Source organism: Orcinus orca, chromosome 6 (assembly GCF_937001465.1).
Source record: "Orcinus orca chromosome 6, mOrcOrc1.1, whole genome shotgun sequence".
Classification (NCBI taxonomy): Eukaryota; Metazoa; Chordata; class Mammalia; order Artiodactyla; family Delphinidae; genus Orcinus; species Orcinus orca.
The window spans coordinates 98,929,546-98,947,295 of record NC_064564.1 but is presented as its reverse complement, the minus strand read 5'-3'; the positions used below and the strand labels follow the sequence as shown (position 1 = coordinate 98,947,295).

Sequence of the window (17,750 nt, the reverse complement as noted above, 5' to 3'; positions counted from 1 at the left end):
TGTGATAACGTTTGTAAAATGTTGTCTACCAGGGAAACTCGCCAGACACTCAGTGCCCAGGGCTTTTATTAAGAGCTAGTCACGAATCAAAACTCTAGATTCCAAAAAGAAAGCAGGTGTTCAATAGAAACCATATCGTTTGAACAAACAGTTTAAGCACAGTGTGTCTCTCTTATCAGCCACTCTTTTGAAAAGAGCTTACCTGAGAAAGAAGCCAACAGAGGAAAGAAGAGCAAAGAGATTAAGAGAGCCATTGTCTCAATGACATTGTTTGAGTCCCTGGGTCCAAAAATGTCTTCTCCTGGACCCCTTAGTAATATAAGCCAATAAATTTCTTTTTCGTTGCTTGGAGTACTTAAAGTGGATAAAGATAGTAGGAATATCCACCCACAGCTCGAGTCACATCTGATGTGCTTAATAACTATAGACAGGGAAATAGCAGTGTTTTTTAAAATTACTGAGATATAACTGAGTTATAAGATTGTGTAAGTTCGAGGAGTACACTCTGTTGATTTGATACATTTATATATTGTAATATAATTACCACCTTAGTGTTAGTTAACACCTCTATCATGTCATATAATGATCATTTAAAAGAGTGTTTTTTCTAACAGTTCAGGGAAAAGACCCAGGGAGGATTCTAGTTATCCTGGCTCTGGTTATATGTTCATATCTGAACCTGATACCTTGGCCAGGTAGTTGGCTAGGCTTCAGTTACATAGCCATCTCTGGGGCTAGTAAGGGGATGAATTAAACTTTTCTACACACACACACACAGACACACACACACACACACTCAGCATCTCCTAGATTTAACGGTACTATTGAAGAATGGCGGTGGAACTGTTCTTACAAAAGAGTGCTGAGTGGACAAAAAAAATGAGTCTGCCACACAAGCATTGTTTTAGCCAGGTTATTCTAAAAACTTTATAAAACGTGAAAAATAAAATGAATTTTAATAAGTATAGTCAGACATCAAATGAGTAGAATATAATAATATAATTTTTTTTAGGTACTATCTTACAGAAAAGACACTTCATCACCTAGCTTTGATTTATGCAGCTTTGGTTTCATCTGGGCTAAAATCAGAAGAACTGGATGTAAAGGTATTCTTTTTCTATATGTTTGTTTGTATTTTTCATAAGCCAAAATTTATGAAATCTGAAACTCAACTGCCCAGTGAGAAGAAACATTAAATGGTTAAACTAAAAAACACTTAAAAGCCATATAAAGAACAGTTTCAAATTAACAAATATTCTTTCCACTTAAATTTCTGCTCTAAAAGCCTTTAATGAATTTAAATTCATATTTTATCTCTTCATTACTACTTAGATTTTTTGAAACAGGTCAGGATATGAATAAAAATAAATATCCCTTGATCAAAAATGTTCACTTATGAGAGACATACTGTTTTTATCTGCTGTAAAATGGAAATCTTATGACATATGAATAGAGCAATATCTTGGTGATCTCTAATCAGTCTCCTTTCTTGGCTTTTTTTCAATGTCCCACTCTGAAGTTTATGTATTTCCCCAAAATTCAGGGCTCAGTCCTCTACTATTATCACTTTATATTCTTTCCTTAATAAACTCAGACATTCCCACAAATTTAGCTTTCATTTTTAAGAAAATCCTTAAAATTTTTCTAACTTTTCTTAAGGTCTGCACCTATATTCTAGAATTCTTCTGGAAATCCCCACATGAATATCCCACAGGTACCTCAAATTCTGCATATCCAAAACACAACTTCTCATCCTCCCCCAAACTTGATGTTGACCTAAAACAAATAGACTGCCAGTTATTTCTGCAGCAAAAATGGGTTTATATGGGATCAACAAAGAATTGCAACTCAGGGCCTGCAACCATGGCAAGCCATATGCAAGTCTGGGCACAATAAGGTGAGGTGAAATCTTTTAAAGAGGGGAAAAGGAAGTTGGGAGGGTTATATAGTAAACAAAGAGTCCATTGGAGGAGTTGAGAGTTTCATTGGCTGAGTTGTGACAGCCTCTTATTGGCTGAGCTCTTGCTAGGAAAGAAGAGGAAGTCTTTCTTCCTATTGAATTGTACTATCATGGTAGGGCATGAGAGCTCCTCCTGCTGGTCTCCCAACTCTATTTTAATTAAGGTTTCTGTTAGTTTTTTACACCTACTTTATGGCATCACTATTCTAATCTAATCAGTAGCTAAATCTTCCTTTTAACTCTGCAGTGTCTCTAGAGTATGCCTCTCTTTTCTACTCCCATTGCTATTTCCCTAAATTCAGGCCTTCACCTCTCACTTGGCATTCTAAGGTAACTTTCTAATTAATCTCTTTACTTCTACTCTTTTCCCACTCCCGTGCATCATGTATATTGACACCAATTACATTTCTGAAATACAGCTGTGAATATTTCACTCCCTAGACTGTAAGCATAAAAGAAAGGGAACATGCTTTTCATTTTTGTCTTCCTAGCACCAAGCACAGAGCCTACGTAGTAGCTTCTTGATAAATATTTGTTGTTGAATTGAATTTTTGTGCTCAAAAGACCTTCTGTAGCTTCCTACTTCATCAAAATAGAGTTAACCTCAGGTGGATTCAAACTCCTCTATGATTTGACCCCTAGTAATCCTTCCTTTAACATCATTCTACTCACCTTTTCCTGAATATGCCCCCACCTCTCAGCCATCTGATTCTGTCCTGTCTTCCCCCAGAAATACTATTCCCCATCCCCTTACTGCCAGTCTTCATAGTTCTGACTTTTTCTACCCAGCTCAAATACCACCTCCTTTAAAAAATTTGCACCAGTTATACTCTCTCAAGATGAATCTCTCCTCCCATCCTCCTAATAATGCTTTATACCTTTATTATAATATGAGGTGTTTGTTCATATATCCTCCACCCTGGATGGTGAGAACTAGGCCCTTTTTGTAAAAGCTATAACATCTAGCACAGTGTTTTGTACACAGTAAAAATATTCAACAAACATCTACTAAACAGAATTCAGTGAAAGCAGAACCTGTTAAGAAAATCAACAAATGATCTATTTGAAATAGAATCCAGATAATTTTGATCCTGTGATGCATGTTAAACATAGAAGTAAAATTCTTAGAAAAGTTATCTAAATAAATATAAATTTGTCTCATTTATTCATTCAAGTGAGGTTTTACCACTTAATCAGCCTCTTTTCTCTTCAGCTAATAGAAAGCAGTCATATACAAAATATGCTTTAGAAAATCATTTTAAAAATCTATACATGGGGTATCTGATACCAGAAAGTTACCCTATTCAGGTACAGTGACATGATCCACAGAGGACATGTTCCAAGGAAGGCATTTGGAGATGAAATAGGAGGTACTGCTCAGGCACAATCCATTCCAAATGAAATGGAATGGATTGTTTGTTCCCACCTGGATCTAACTACTCCAAAAGCTTTTCAAGTTCACATGATAATCTTAAAAGTATGTCCACTTTTCCATGGAATTTGAGAAACAAGATGATTAATTTGCTCTAATTCTTGTATCAATGTATCACCAATACTCAAGTCTCCCATTCTCCTAACTTGATGACCTTATGACATTAAAGGGGGTTCCCTAGACTCGTATTATTTTAGAATACATTTAGTAATATGGCTTTTGGCCTCTTAGGCCAAAAAAATCCATCAGGTTGGATTATTTTTTTATTTCCAAGCATCTGGAGAGCCTAGCCATAAAGGGAATATTAAGAAATTTAAGTACATTTTCTTAAACTAAAAGAAAATACAGCTAGTAGTGTCATGCCATATTTTACTTTAATATAAAAAAAATTCTATAAATTTCTTATGAATGCTCTTTGCAGAAAAATGCTTAGATACACACATATGCAAATTTTTGAAAACAATGTTAGCAGGGGTTCTTGAATCTCCCAAAGTCTAGCCATGAGCTCCAGAATCCTTACCCTTAAGTTAAGGTAATATTCATTACCATTATAAAATTATGCTCTTTAAAATAAAATTTATATTTAAATAAAAGTCTCAAATCTTCTCAAAACGTCCAAAACTTTTAATAAAATAAACTTGGAATCAAACAGTGTATTTCTGTGTACTCTATATATTTCATATAAAAAGAAAATCCTTCTTTAGCATGCATATACCCCCAGGTATATGCTAGCAGTTTCATATTTGTTATTCTTGTGGAAGAAAAAAAATGTCATAATTATTTTGTGAGATTTGTACAGTCTTTGTTTCTTAAATTTCCACTACAGGACAGAATATTCATATTTTTAAGATGTGATTGTTTAGGGCAGTGTTCTCTATCCACATTAAACTGCTAACCCATGAACTATCTTTCCTTCAACCAAAGCCAAAAGACGAAGAATAAGATAAAAATAGAAATGAAAGGGGAAGGAAAAGGCTGGCATTGCAGAAGAGGGAAGGGCATAGAGGAAAACACAAGAGACAGACAGGAAGTAGGACATATTAAGAAATTCTTTTTAGAGTTAAGTTTAACACACACATCACACATTTTTGTCAGGGGTATCTTACCATCAAATAAGCCAAGATTGGATGAACAATTCCAAGAATACTCTAAATCAGAACATATTCTTCTTTTTGAATACAGCATCAAATTAATCTGTAAATATCCTTATTTTTCAACTTTGTTTTTGAAAAATCTTGCACTATTGTTTAATTCTTATTTTTATTTGAGAACTGTTAAGTTTAACCTAGAAAAAGCAAAATATTAATTATTGCTAGTGACATCCAAATTGCTTTTTTTCTAATACAGATGAAATAAAACACCAAATACGTTTAAAAGACTTTATTAATAAATGCCAAATGGAAGTGAAGAATAACAATTTAGATCCAAAAATTAGAAACTACAAGGATATCATATTTAAAGAAGGAAAGTAAATTGTTTATCCTCACAAATAAAACATCCTGGATTTCACATAGATAAATTAGTAAATTATATCTAAAATAGTGTACAAAGATTAGAATCTTCTGGGGGTTTTTTTCTCCTAATTGCAAACAATTTTTGAGTGATATATTTTGTTTCCTAGTATTTCCTATAATCTAACATAAAAAATATATTTTAGCTTCTAATTGCCCCAGGAGTGGAAGAGACTGCACTGCTAATTCGACAAATTGCTGACCACAATTTAATGACCTCGAAGAGGGATCCTCACGAATGGTTGGATAAATCCTGGCTTGAAATCTCACCATCTAAGGTTTATTTCCTAATATATAAATTAGATATTTGCAAAGCAAATATAAATACATGTACTTGAATTCTTTTTCTGGTAGCATTTTCTTGTTCTATCATGCTTGCATGAATATACGTAACAATAGCCAATAATGCACAGCATTTATTTAGACAGTTTTCCAGAATTATGAGTATTTTTCAATCTCAAAGAACTGTTTTTTTATAAATTTATTTACTTTTGGCTGTGTTGGGTCTTCGTTGCTGCATGTGGGCTTTCTCTAGTTGTGGCAAGCGGGGGCCACTCTTCGTTGTGGCACACAGGCTTCTCATTGCAGTGGCTTCTCTTTGTTGCAGAGCATGGACTCTAGGCAGGCGGGCTTCAGTAGTTGTGGCTCACAGGCTTAGTTGCTCCGTGGCATGTGGGATCTTCCCGGACCAGGGCTCGAACCCCTGTCCCCTGCATTGGCAGGCGGATTCTTCCAAGAACCTTTATTTGGTCACACTGAAATCTGATTTCAATATAATTTTCAAATGTCACAAAATAGTCTTTTCCCCCCCCAACCATTTAAAAATGTAAAAACCGTCCTTAGCTCTTGGCCTGTTAAAAGGTAAACAGGTACGTTAAAATCCTGAAGTTGATTTGAGGGCAGGCAGATTCTTAACCACTGCACTACCAGGGAAGTCCCTCATAGAACTATTTTAATGGGATCTTTTATAATGAACTTTCAAATCTAACTTATTATAAGGTGATCTAATGGCTTCAATGTCTAATATTTTTAAAAATATAATAATTTTTCTAATTCCTACATTTCAGCATTCAAGAATAGTAGGTATGGGCTTCCCTGGTGGCGCAGTGGTTGAGAGTCTGCCTGCCGATGCAGGTGACACAGGTTCGTGCCCCGGTCTGGGAAGATCCCACATGCCGCGGAGCGGCTGGGTCCGTAAGCCATGGCCGCTGAGCCTGCACGTCCGGAGCCTGTGCTCCGCAACGGGAGATGCCACAACAGTGAGAGGCCCGCATACCGCAAAAAAAAAAAAAAAAAAAAAAAAGAATAGTAGGTATGAGAATAGCAAAATTCTATCATTCTGTGATTTGTCAGTAACTCATATAATTGAAAGTAGAGTTATGAAATACTTATAAGATTAAATAGTTAATTTTTAGAAAATCCTTTTGTTTAAGCATAAATATTTCCAGGCTTTCATACCAACCTAGTGTTTCTGTTACCTTTATTTTCAATATATTCAAATCCTGAAGCCATGAGAAAAGAATGATGAAGATCGTTATGTACTAACGTGGAATGACCTTCAAAATATATTAAGTGAAACATGAAAGTTGCAGTGCAGAGCATGCAGTACACTACCATTTGTGTAAAACAAGGGGAAATTAATATTTATATGTATTTGTTTTTAAATGTATAAAATATCTCTGGAAGGATACCAAGAAATTAATTATCTCTAGAGAGAACTGAGGTAATGGAGTAGGAATGGGACTTTTCACTGTATACCTTTTAGTGCCTTTTGAATTTTACCTACGGAAAAAATAAAATTATAAAACAAATAAATAAAATAGTCATTAAATCACAGGACTTTTACATGCCTAACAGAACATAACACTATCAACAATATGGGTATAATTAATTATGACATATATGTATGTGCAATTTCCTTCCTACAAAGGCACGTCCAATCTACTCACATGTCTGTCGTTTGATAAACTAAAAGAGGGTGCAAAAAGCCAGTGTAACCCAGGAAAAAAAAAAGAAAGAAATTTGGCAATAAAGATGGCTGCTACATTGCTAGACATTTATGAGATCTCTCTGAAAATGTGTATTTTTAGACTGTCAGGGTCAGGTCTGGTTGATAGTAATTCTTCCTGTACTTTTCACAATAAGCCTTTCCTGAAATTATAACATCTGTTAGATATCATAAACATGGTTCATTTAACCAAACCATGATAGTATATGGTCTACAAAGGGAGAGCTAAAGAAATCTTGAGCTATATAACTAAGTACCCTAAAACAGCAGTCCCCAACCTTTTAGGCACCAGGGGCTGGTTTCGTGGAAGACGGTTTTTCCACGGACTGGGGTGGGGCAGGATGGTTCAGGCGGTAATGCGAGCGATGGGGAGCGGCAGATGAAGCTTTGCTCCGCCCTCTGCCACCTCCTGCTGTGCGGGCGGGGGGCTGGGGAACCCTGCCCTGAAAGGTAGAAGAGCTGTCATTAGATAAAACGATTGTCATTTGAAGGAAATGGACTGTAATGAGTCTCTTTGGATAAGTGATTAGACTGAATGAACTTTAAGATCCTTCCCAATTCTGGGTGTATGAATCTTTACTGACAAAAAAGTTTCCTTCCTCCTGGCCATACTTTTTCCCCCAAGCATCTCAAATTGAGTGGTAGGTGCAACAACAAAAATTTTAATCTGCTGGAGTGAGTAGAGTAAGAAAAAAACACTGGCTGATTATTCCTTACACTTTTTTCTAGGAAGAAATGTACTTACTTGATTTTCCAAGTGTTAATCCATTGGTGGCTCAGCTCATGTTAAATAAAGGACCTTCACTGAACTGGATACTATTAGCAACTCTTTGTCAACTTCAGGAACTCCTACCTGAAGTTCCAGAAAAAGTGTTAAAGGTTAGCTATTTAAGATCCATATTCTTCTATGAATTTATTTCCTTTGCATTTGAGTATCTATTTTTACCATAAGGGTTTTCAAAATGAAGTTATCCAAGTTTGTTTTGGACTTCACAGAGCAAAGAAATGATTTACTTAAACTAAATTTCATACAGAATTCTCATTGGTCGTCAGTCACATTATATATTTTAAAGCTATCTTATATAGATAATTCTGTACAGATCATTTATCACACTTCAAATCATTTTGAAGTGTTATACTGCCCACAGATATTCAATTACACACTCTATTCATATGTGTTTACATTATCTCTTCCAGATAATCCTGAAGCCCCTCTTTATAGTAGTAGCTAAAGAGAACTTTAGCCTTATCAGTAAGTTTCTTTAATTTTTATGAAGGAAATGGTATTCATGTAAATTGTGTAACTAAAAATTTTATTTTAAGTGATTAGAAAATAGATGCAAATTACAATGTATTTCTTTTAATGGAGCCTAATTATGTTCTCACTACATGGATCAATATAATACCTTTGGATGGACTACTTATTTATATTTTTCTTATTTCCATTTAGATAAGTGTCATCACTTATATTTACTTGACTGATGTTTATGTTGTATTTTTATTATATTAATTAATTTTTAAAATTTTTTTAGCATTTTTGTGACATCACTTCCTTATTCAAGATTAGTCCTTCTGTAACCAAATCACCTCAAATTTCATCACCTCAGGAAAATAGGAATCAAACTAGTGCCTTTACTTCTCAGACTTCAGCTTCTGGCTCTTCAGATTCTGTCATTCAAGAACATAATGAATATTACCAATATTCAGACTTAGGAGAGACAGTGCACGAAGACACAAACGCCACTTCAAATTATAACTCTTCCCTTATGAAACTAAAAGAAATGCCATGCATTTTACCACCTGTGACTTCTTACAATCAGACCAGCTACTGGAAAGTGTCCAGTTGTAACCCTAACATAATGCAGAATAATTCTTTCCTGACTAATATAGAAGCAAGGAATGTGTCTGGTAGTTCCTTTCTGAACCAGAATGATTCAGAGTCAGATGTCTTTTCTTTGGGTCTAACAGCAATGAATTGTGAAACCATGATATCACCAATTGACACTCAGAAGAGAGTTACCCCTAACTTTATAAATTATCAGAAAAAGGAAACACATGAAGCAAAAGGACCTACAAACAAAGAATTGTCTGCCCCTGTCTTTTCACTAGAGAGTTCTCAATCTCCTCTTCATTGGAACTTTAAAAGAAATGTATGGCAACAACAGAATCACTCATTCAACTTACAATATGGTGCAGAGCAGAATACATGTGACAAATGGTCCTCTCAGAAAGATAATTTATTCACTAATCAGCAAAAATGTCTATCGGATGAGTTAGAAGGCCTCATATGTGAAAGTTCAAATGCTGAGACTAAAAAGACTTTCTGGAAAGAATTACCATCCGTCCCCAGTTTGGATTTATTTTGTGCTTCTGATTCTAATGTAAGTCAAAAAGAATTCAACAGTCTTTATTTCTACCAAAGAGCTGGAAAATGTTTAGGACAGAAAAGGCACTCTGTATCTTCATCTAACTCAGGAGACAAGAAATCATTAACAGGTAATACTGTCCATAGTTGATAAAACTACTCTCTAGTGTAATTTTTAAAGATAGACTCATCTCCAAGTTAAAAAAATTTTTGTTTTAATTACTACACTTAAGAATCTTCAATAACTTTGGCATCAAAAAAAATCAAAATTCTAATTATAGACTTTTAAGAAAATAAAGGCAAAGAAAATATGTCAAATTCTCATAGCTTTAGATGAACTAAGCATTTAACTTAAGAAGTTACAAGTAAAAACATGGAACAAATCTAAGTCAAGCAGAAGACTAAAATTAACAAAGATTAAATAAAGAAATTAGTGAATTAGGAAAGTAGCCTCTTTGTCAAGCGGGGATATTTAATGAGCTAACATTTATTAAGAACTTATTATATTTCCTTTATGTGGATTTAATTTTGACAATCCTATTAAATAGATACTACTATTGGCTATTTTACAATTGATGTTTCTGAACATTTAGTCATATCAATTTTTTAAAACAATTTTATTTTCTCACTTCTGGTAATTATACCTTTTATTTCTGTGTTATTTCTTATTGCCTTGGCCTAAGCATTTAGAACAAAATATTAAGTTCTGATGGTCATACAAAGGTGGCCTTACTATGATGGGGAAAAAACAAAAAGAAAGGAGAAGCTGGAAGCTTCAAAACTCCTCTTTTGGGCTTCCCTGGTGGCGCAGTGGTTGAGAGTCTGCCTGCCGATGCAGGGGACACGGGTTCGTGCCTTGGCCCGGGAAGATCCCACATGCCGCAGAGCGGCTGGGCTCGTGAGCCATGGCCACTGAGCCTGCTCGTCCGCAGGCTGTGCTCCGCAGCGGGAGAGGCCACAACAGTGAGAGGCCTGCGTAACGCAAAAAAAAAAAAAAAAAACTCCTCTTTTGCCCAGGCCATTTTGTGAGGCCAAAAGGGGCCCAGAAAATCTTATATTCTTTGTTTTATTAAAAGAGGAACACTCAAACTATATAAGTCCCAGACTCACAAAACTTGGATTTGGTCCCATTTAATAGTCATAATTTGTTTTGTTCCTGATTTTAAGGGAAAATACTCTATCCCTAGTTTTGTAAGAACTTTTGTGAGGAATAGATGCTGAATTTTATTCAAACTCTTTTTGGTCCCTATTGGGGAAAATCAAACATGTTCTCTCTGTTGACGTTAATGTAAATGTTTACAGGTTTACTAATAATCATTTTTGTCATTTCTGTGATAAACCTAATTGGCTTTTTTAAAAAATATCTTTATTGGAGTATAATTGCTTTATAATGTGTTAAAGTTTCTGCTGTACAACAAAGTGAATCAGCTGTATGTATACATATATCACCATATCCCCCTAATTGGCTTTTAAGGAATGATTTTTTAACATATGCTATTAAATATGGTTGCTAATATTTATTTGATTTTCATATCTACATTCATAATGAAATTAATTTATTGTGCTCTATTTGTACTCCGTAACAGTCTGACATGAAGGTAATTCTGGCTTCATAAATGAACTGGATGAAAATTTCATCTTTTTTCCACCCTGGAACAAATTAAGCATGTGAATTACTGTATATTTTTTTAACATAGGGCATCCCAGTGTATGAGATAACCCAATTTTTCAATAAGAAAATCTCAGAAATTATTTTTTAATAAATTTTATTATTTAAGGTTTTAGGGATATAGATGGAATAGTCAATGTCTACCTATATTTTAATTCATTAATTTAGTTATAAATATATTTTAAAATCATATATCATATAAATAATGTTGGTTTAAAAATATTGCTTTTTTCCACTTTGCAATTATTTTTATAACTTAATTCAAACAGTTAACAAGAATCTTTTTTTTTTTTTTTTTTTTGCTGTACACGGGCCTCCCGTTGCGGAGCACAGGCTCCAGACGCGCAGGCTCAGCGGCCATGGCTCACGGGCCCAGCCACTCCGCGGCATGTGAGATCTTCCTGCACCAGGGCACGAACCCGCATCCCTTGCATCAGCAGGCGGACTCTCAACCACTGCGCCACCAGGGGAGCCCTGCATTCCCTTTCGAATTTGCTTATAAAGGCATCCAACTCTTGCCATTGAGATTATATGGCCAGGAATAATTACTACTGTTTTAAATATTTTAGCCTCCCTTTTTATTGATTTAATGAATCAATATCCATAAGTATCCAAATCTAGAATATTTCAGGCTAATGTGTCATATAAAATACAATCATAAAAGATGAGTCTATACATGATCACTACCTATCATATATCAGAGCTCAGGATAAATTTCACAACATTACAGATATGCATTAAGAAACAGGCTTAATGAAGGAAAACTTAAAAGCAAGAGTCTTAAATCCAGGGAGATTTAATTGTTTGTACAAGGCATGAGCATACAAATACAAATACATGTATCTAACACTAATCAGTATTGGGCCTTTAAGAACAAGCACATATATGCTAAAAAATGTAATTTTTAATAATTATTTTATCTCAGTTTGGAAATTTTAACACTTTGTAAATAGATGATGAAGAGACAGGATCCACTTGAACAGCTGGAAAAAAAATACTTATATGTATTATTATCAGCAATAAAATGGTTTTCCTTTTTCTCCTTTTAACAGATTTCACGTGCTCACAACTACCACCATTCAAAAAACGACGTCTAGTGTATGAAAAAGTCCCTGGTAGACGTGATGGACAAACTCGTCTGAGGTTTTTTTGAAAGAAACGATAGTGCTTCATGCCACATTTCATTCTTTTTTATGATAAACTAGTAATAAAATGATTTAGGTTTGCTCATAAATCAACGAAAATGCACTTGTTCTTCGATGTTCTCGGTGTTTCTACATTAAATTTTCATAATATATATCTTGCCTTATAGTTTATATCTTTGTAAGTATTCTAATTAACATAATATTGTTATAAGATCCAAATAGCTCCCAGATTCACCGAAACATGAAAAGCCTTTTTTTCTTTTTAAGATAAATAGAAAACCTTGCCGATGTATATCAAAGGGTTGTTTGTTGTCTCCTGAAGGGCCTGCTGCCTCCACCTTTCCTCCAGCAAAAAGCCTTTGAAATGAGCCTCCATCTCAGTCTGACCCTCTTGAGTCCAGAAGTGAAGATCACCACAGTCAACCCTCCACCACCAAGAAAGTTAAAACCTAGGGCAAAATTGAAGTTAAAGAACTTCCAATTTAAATGCTGTCTTCGTAAACAAAATTTTCAAACAAACCACTGAGAGAAAATATTTGCAACCCACATGACAGAAAAAGGGCACACATTCCTAATATACAAAGAATTCCTACAAATTGATAGGAAAAAAGACAACCTAATAGAAAAATGGGCAAAATATATGAATAGATAGTTCACAGAAGAAACAAAAATAGCCAATAAACATTTGAAACAATATGCATCTTCATTATTTATTAGGCAAATGCAAATTAAAACAATAAATTACTGCTTTTTCACGTATCAGATCAGCAAAATTTTTGAGAATTCCAGTGTCAGCATATGGGAGAAAGAACGCTTTCCTGTATTGTTGGTACAACATTTGGGGAGGAGAGTTGGTATATTTTTACATGGATGATTGTAGGTTTCTAATTAGTATTTGTATTCCATTGAATACATTTAAAAGAAAGATGTAATAATTTTATTTTAAAATGTCAATATTTCTAATAAAATTTTATTCTTTGCAACTATTCAAAGTTCTGATGAAACTTTTACATGTCAACTCTAAAATGGAGGTACATGGATTTGGGACATCTTTTTGCAAAAATGTTTGAAGACCACAAGCATTCTCTCTCTCTCCTGGCTTCCAAAATTATCACCCTGTTACTACCAAAATTGACCTCTACCTTTTTAGACCCAAAGGACATTCAGACATCACCTCACTTGATTTCTCTTCAGTGTTTGATACTGTTAATCACGTCCTCCTTTTTGAAACTGGCTTAACTTGACTTTAAACCAACTCTCTTACTCTTTTATTACACTTTTATTTATAGGATGTTTGGTTTTGCTTGGGTGTGTGGAGGGTGGAGACTTCAAAAGGAAACTATTTCTGGAAATTTTATTGGAATTTCTGTTGTGCTTTCTTAAAGTTTTGGCAGGATTTCTCCTAAACTAAGGTAAGGCTGTCTTACCAGTTTGCGGATCTCCTTGATCCCATCTTTTTTTAAAAAAAAAAACTTTTTTAAAAAAAAACTTTTTTAAAAAATTTATTTACTTATTTATTTTTGGCTGCATGGGGTCTTCATTGCTGCACCTGGGCTTTCTCTAGTTGCAGCGAGCAGGGGCTATTCTTTGTTGTGGTGCGCAGGCTTCTCATTGTGGTGTCTTCTTTTGTTGTGGAGCATGGGCTCTAGGCACGCAGGCTTCAGTAGTTGTGGCACTCAGGCCCAGTAGTTGTGGCACACAGGCTTAGTTGCTCCGCAGCATGTGGGATCTTCCTGGACCAGGGGTGGAACCCGTGTCCCCTGCATTGGCAGGCAGATTCTTAACCACTGCGCGACCAGGGAAGTCCCTTGATCCCATCTTTAATCAGCTTGCAGAGGAGAGGAGTTTCTTTATAGGCCCTAGACTGGGGCAAGCTTAGGCCAAGCTATCAACACCCACACCCCTGCTTCCTCACCAAATAGAGTGAAAGCGTCTGAGTCCTCCTGCCTGTATTTCTCAACGATGCTCGGTGTTTAAGGACACATTCATCCTGCCTGGGTCTGGAGCAGCCTCTAGTGCTGTTGCCCATCAGAGGTATTACTGGGAGGCAAGTCTTGTGTTGGTAGCCTGGGAACAGAGGATAAAGTAAATGAGTTCTGCTTCAGCAGAGCACTCCCAGGGAGTGACTGTCACATGACCGATTGGGTTGGTCCATAGGAGAAGCCTGAAGGGTTTGGATAGGTCCTTGTTAGGGGGTCAGAATTGTCAGTCCAGCCTCCAAGATCCTCTCCCAAACACCATATCACATGGAATTATTTAGAATAGGCCCAGCTTCCCAGGTTGGCTCTTGCCATGGAAACTTCGATTATCTGAGAGTGTTTCCCCATGAGGTTTTTCATGTTCTAAGGGGAGTTACTTGCCCTTAGATCTACGACTGGTAGCTGTGATGCTCACCTTTGAGGGCTTTTGAGTGGCCTTACCCCCAAGTTCCTAGGCCCAGCCCAAACACTGTAGGACTCATCAGAACATCAGCTGTCCCTTCCAGTTGTGGGTGGACATAAGATACTCCTTCCCTCGTCAGTGAGACTCAGCGTACAACTGGGGATCAACACCAGGGTGTCGCACGCCTTGCCTCTCACAGTAAGAGCCCAGTTATTCTCCCCAAATAACAAGCCTGCCCTAAAGCAAAGTATCCAACAATTTTAATAAATGGAGTAGCCTAGGTTGGAGGGGATGGGGAGTGCAAACTGTAACAATCCAAAATGAAAGCTGAAAAAAATACGTTTTCTGTCTTTTGCTTTTTTATTTGGTTTATCAGTTTTACCGTACAAGAATTTTAAATTCCATACTTAATTATGTATTTAAATTGCTTATTTATTTAAATTTAATTTGATCATCAAGTATACATATCTTCTCTTTTTTGATTTCTAGGTTTCCTGCCTTGCTTACGAAGCCCTTTTTTACCCTGAAGTTACACAACTATTCTCCTAACTTTTCTTCTAATGCTTTTTTATCACCTTTCTTTAACCTATGGAATTTTTTTTGCATAGTATAATACAGGACCAATTTTATTTCCTTCCAAATGCATAGCCAATAATGCCAGCACTATTTGTTAAATTAACTATACTTTCCACTGAATAGAAAAAAAAGTCAGGTCTATTTCCGAACTATTATGATCCATCCAATCATCTATTTGTCTAGTCCTATACTACAATAATATTGTTTATTTTGAATTTTTTGTTTTGAATATTTTGTTTTTTTAAGTCATATTGTTCTGATTCAGCAGCTTCAAAGTAAGTTAGTATCTGGTAAGGCAAGTTTCACCCTCCCACGTTTCATACACACACATGCACGATTTTGTTTTGTTTTAATTAATTAATTTATTTTTTATTTTTGACTGTATTGGGTCTTCATTGCTGCATGCGGACTTTCTCTAGCTGCAGCAAATGGGGGCTACTCTTCACTGTGGTGCATGTACTTCTCATTGCGGTGGCTTCTCTTGTTGCAGAGCACAGGCTCTAGGCCCACTGGCTTCAGTAGTTGTGGTGCATGGGCTCAGTAGTTGTGGCTCACAGGCTCCAGAGCGCAGGCTCAGTAGTTGTGGTGCATGGGCCTAGTTGTTCTGTGGCATGTGGGATCTTCCTGGACCAGGGCTCAAACCTGTGTCCCCTGCATTGACAGGCAGATTCTTAACCACTGCACCACCAGGGAAGTCCACATGCACAGTTTTAAAAGCTATTCTTGGACACTTGATTTTCCATATAAACTTCTAGATATTTTAACCAGTTTCCCTTAAAAAATAAAATAGGAATTCCACTAAATTTATAGAAATTTTAGTAAGATTGCATTTTAATGAAATTGTCCTAATATCCTGAAATTTATTTGGACCCTGTTCTATAAACATCAGTAAAATCTTTTATGATTCTTGCACTTTCGTTAAATGTATTTTCAAGTATTTTTTATAGTTTTGTCATTAAAGTGGAAATGGGATAGTTTCCATTTCTATTTTTTAAAATTATAGTTGATTTACAAAGTTGTGCCCATTTCCATTTTTAACTAGCTATTGTCAGTGTAGAAAATGCTTTTTATTTTTCTATATATACTTTGTATCCAGCCAGCCTCCCAAATTGTAATATTACAAATTTAAGTATTTCTTTTACTAAACTGAGTTTTCAAAGTGTAAAATTATATAATCCATAAATACAGATATTATTTCTTCTTAAATGTTTATGCCAGCAAGTCATTTGATGAAATCCAATAGCTGTTCTGAATAAAAACTAAGTGAATTAGTGAAATAAGAGAAGGAAATTAAAGATGATAAAGACAGTTTACTAAAATCAACAGCAAATTTCATATTACATGGTGAAATGTGGAAGCATTCAGCATATTAGGAACAAACAAAATACTTTTTATCACCACTATTATTCAGCACTACTTTGGAAGTCTTAGCTAATGCAGTAAGATGAAAAAATGAAATGATGTAAACATTCTCTCCTTTAAACCCTTCATGTAATGAATGACATTGATTTGCTTATGTTGAATTAGCTTTGTAAGGCTGTATCTTCTCTTGATAAACTACAGAACTTGACTTGCTTATATTTAAGACGTATCTATACTCATAAGTGAGATATCTATAGTTTTCTTGTACTATCTTACCAAGTTTTTGCCAAATGGAAAGTGAAATCAAGAGATTTTTTTTGACACATAAAAAGCTCTACATAATTAACGTATACAACTTAATGAATTTGGAGATACGTATACACCTATGAAACCACTAACATAATCTATGCCATAAACTTACCCATCACCTCCAAGTTTCCTCCTGCCTTATTATTTTTTGTCATAAGAACAATTAACATAAAATCTACCCTCTTACCAAATTTTAAAGTATCCAGTACAGCAGTGTTAACTATAGGCACTGTGCTGAACAGTAGATTTCTAAGATATACTCATCTTTTATAGCTGAAAATTTGTTTTTTGTTTTTGTTTTTCGTTTTATTTTAGTTGCGGCACGCGGGATCCTCGTCGCGGTATGCGGGATCTTTTAGCTGCGGCATGCAGGAATCTTTTAGTTTTGGCATGCAGGCTCTTAGTTGCAGCATGCGGGATCCCTGACCAGGGATCGAACCCGGGCCCCCTACATTGGGAACATGGAGTCTTAACCACTGGGCCACCAGGGAAGTCCCGAAAATTTATTTTTTAATGGAGATTTTTTTTTAATGCTTTTTGTTGTTAAGATGGAGAATGGAACATGTTTAAATGCTGATAAAAGGATGCAGTAGAGAAGTTGAAGATAAAGGAGAAAAGGGCTAACTGATGGTGTGACATTTCAGAGGTGAAACGGATCCACAGAATAAGAGGGTTAGAAAAACGACACCTGAATTTTGACCAAATGGAAGGGATTCAGATCACTTAGATTTGGAAGTTTAGTGGCTGGAAGCAAAAGAAGTTCCATCTTATGACTTCTACATTCTCTACTATAACACTACTTATGTTCAAATATATTCTCATTTATTTATTTATGGATTTATACATAGCTATTTCAAAGAGCAAATGTTGCCAGTAATTGAGATATTTCTGCATGTTATACATATATCTATTTTTCACAAAATTCTGTGAGGGCTTGTAAACAAAAATTTCACCTCCCACTACCAGCACTCAATCTCACAAGCAAACAAAATCTATGAAGCCTTAAAACAAAATCAGACACAAAATGTTGC

General features: G+C 35.4%; 1 protein-coding gene across 1 annotated transcript in view; it reads left to right on the top strand.

Annotated features, from left to right (window-relative positions):
- Window positions 1-12,098, top strand: part of SHOC1 (shortage in chiasmata 1) — an 88,699-nt gene extending 76,601 nt beyond the window's left edge. The window contains exons 23-27 of the mRNA XM_004269336.3: window positions 1,013-1,106; window positions 5,050-5,181; window positions 7,641-7,790; window positions 8,444-9,407; window positions 11,998-12,098. Of these exons, the coding sequence (XP_004269384.3) occupies window positions 1,013-1,106; window positions 5,050-5,181; window positions 7,641-7,790; window positions 8,444-9,407; window positions 11,998-12,098 (1,441 nt within the window). The remainder of the gene's footprint in view (window positions 1-1,012; window positions 1,107-5,049; window positions 5,182-7,640; window positions 7,791-8,443; window positions 9,408-11,997) is intronic.
- The last annotated feature ends 5,652 nt before the right edge of the window (window positions 12,099-17,750 follow it).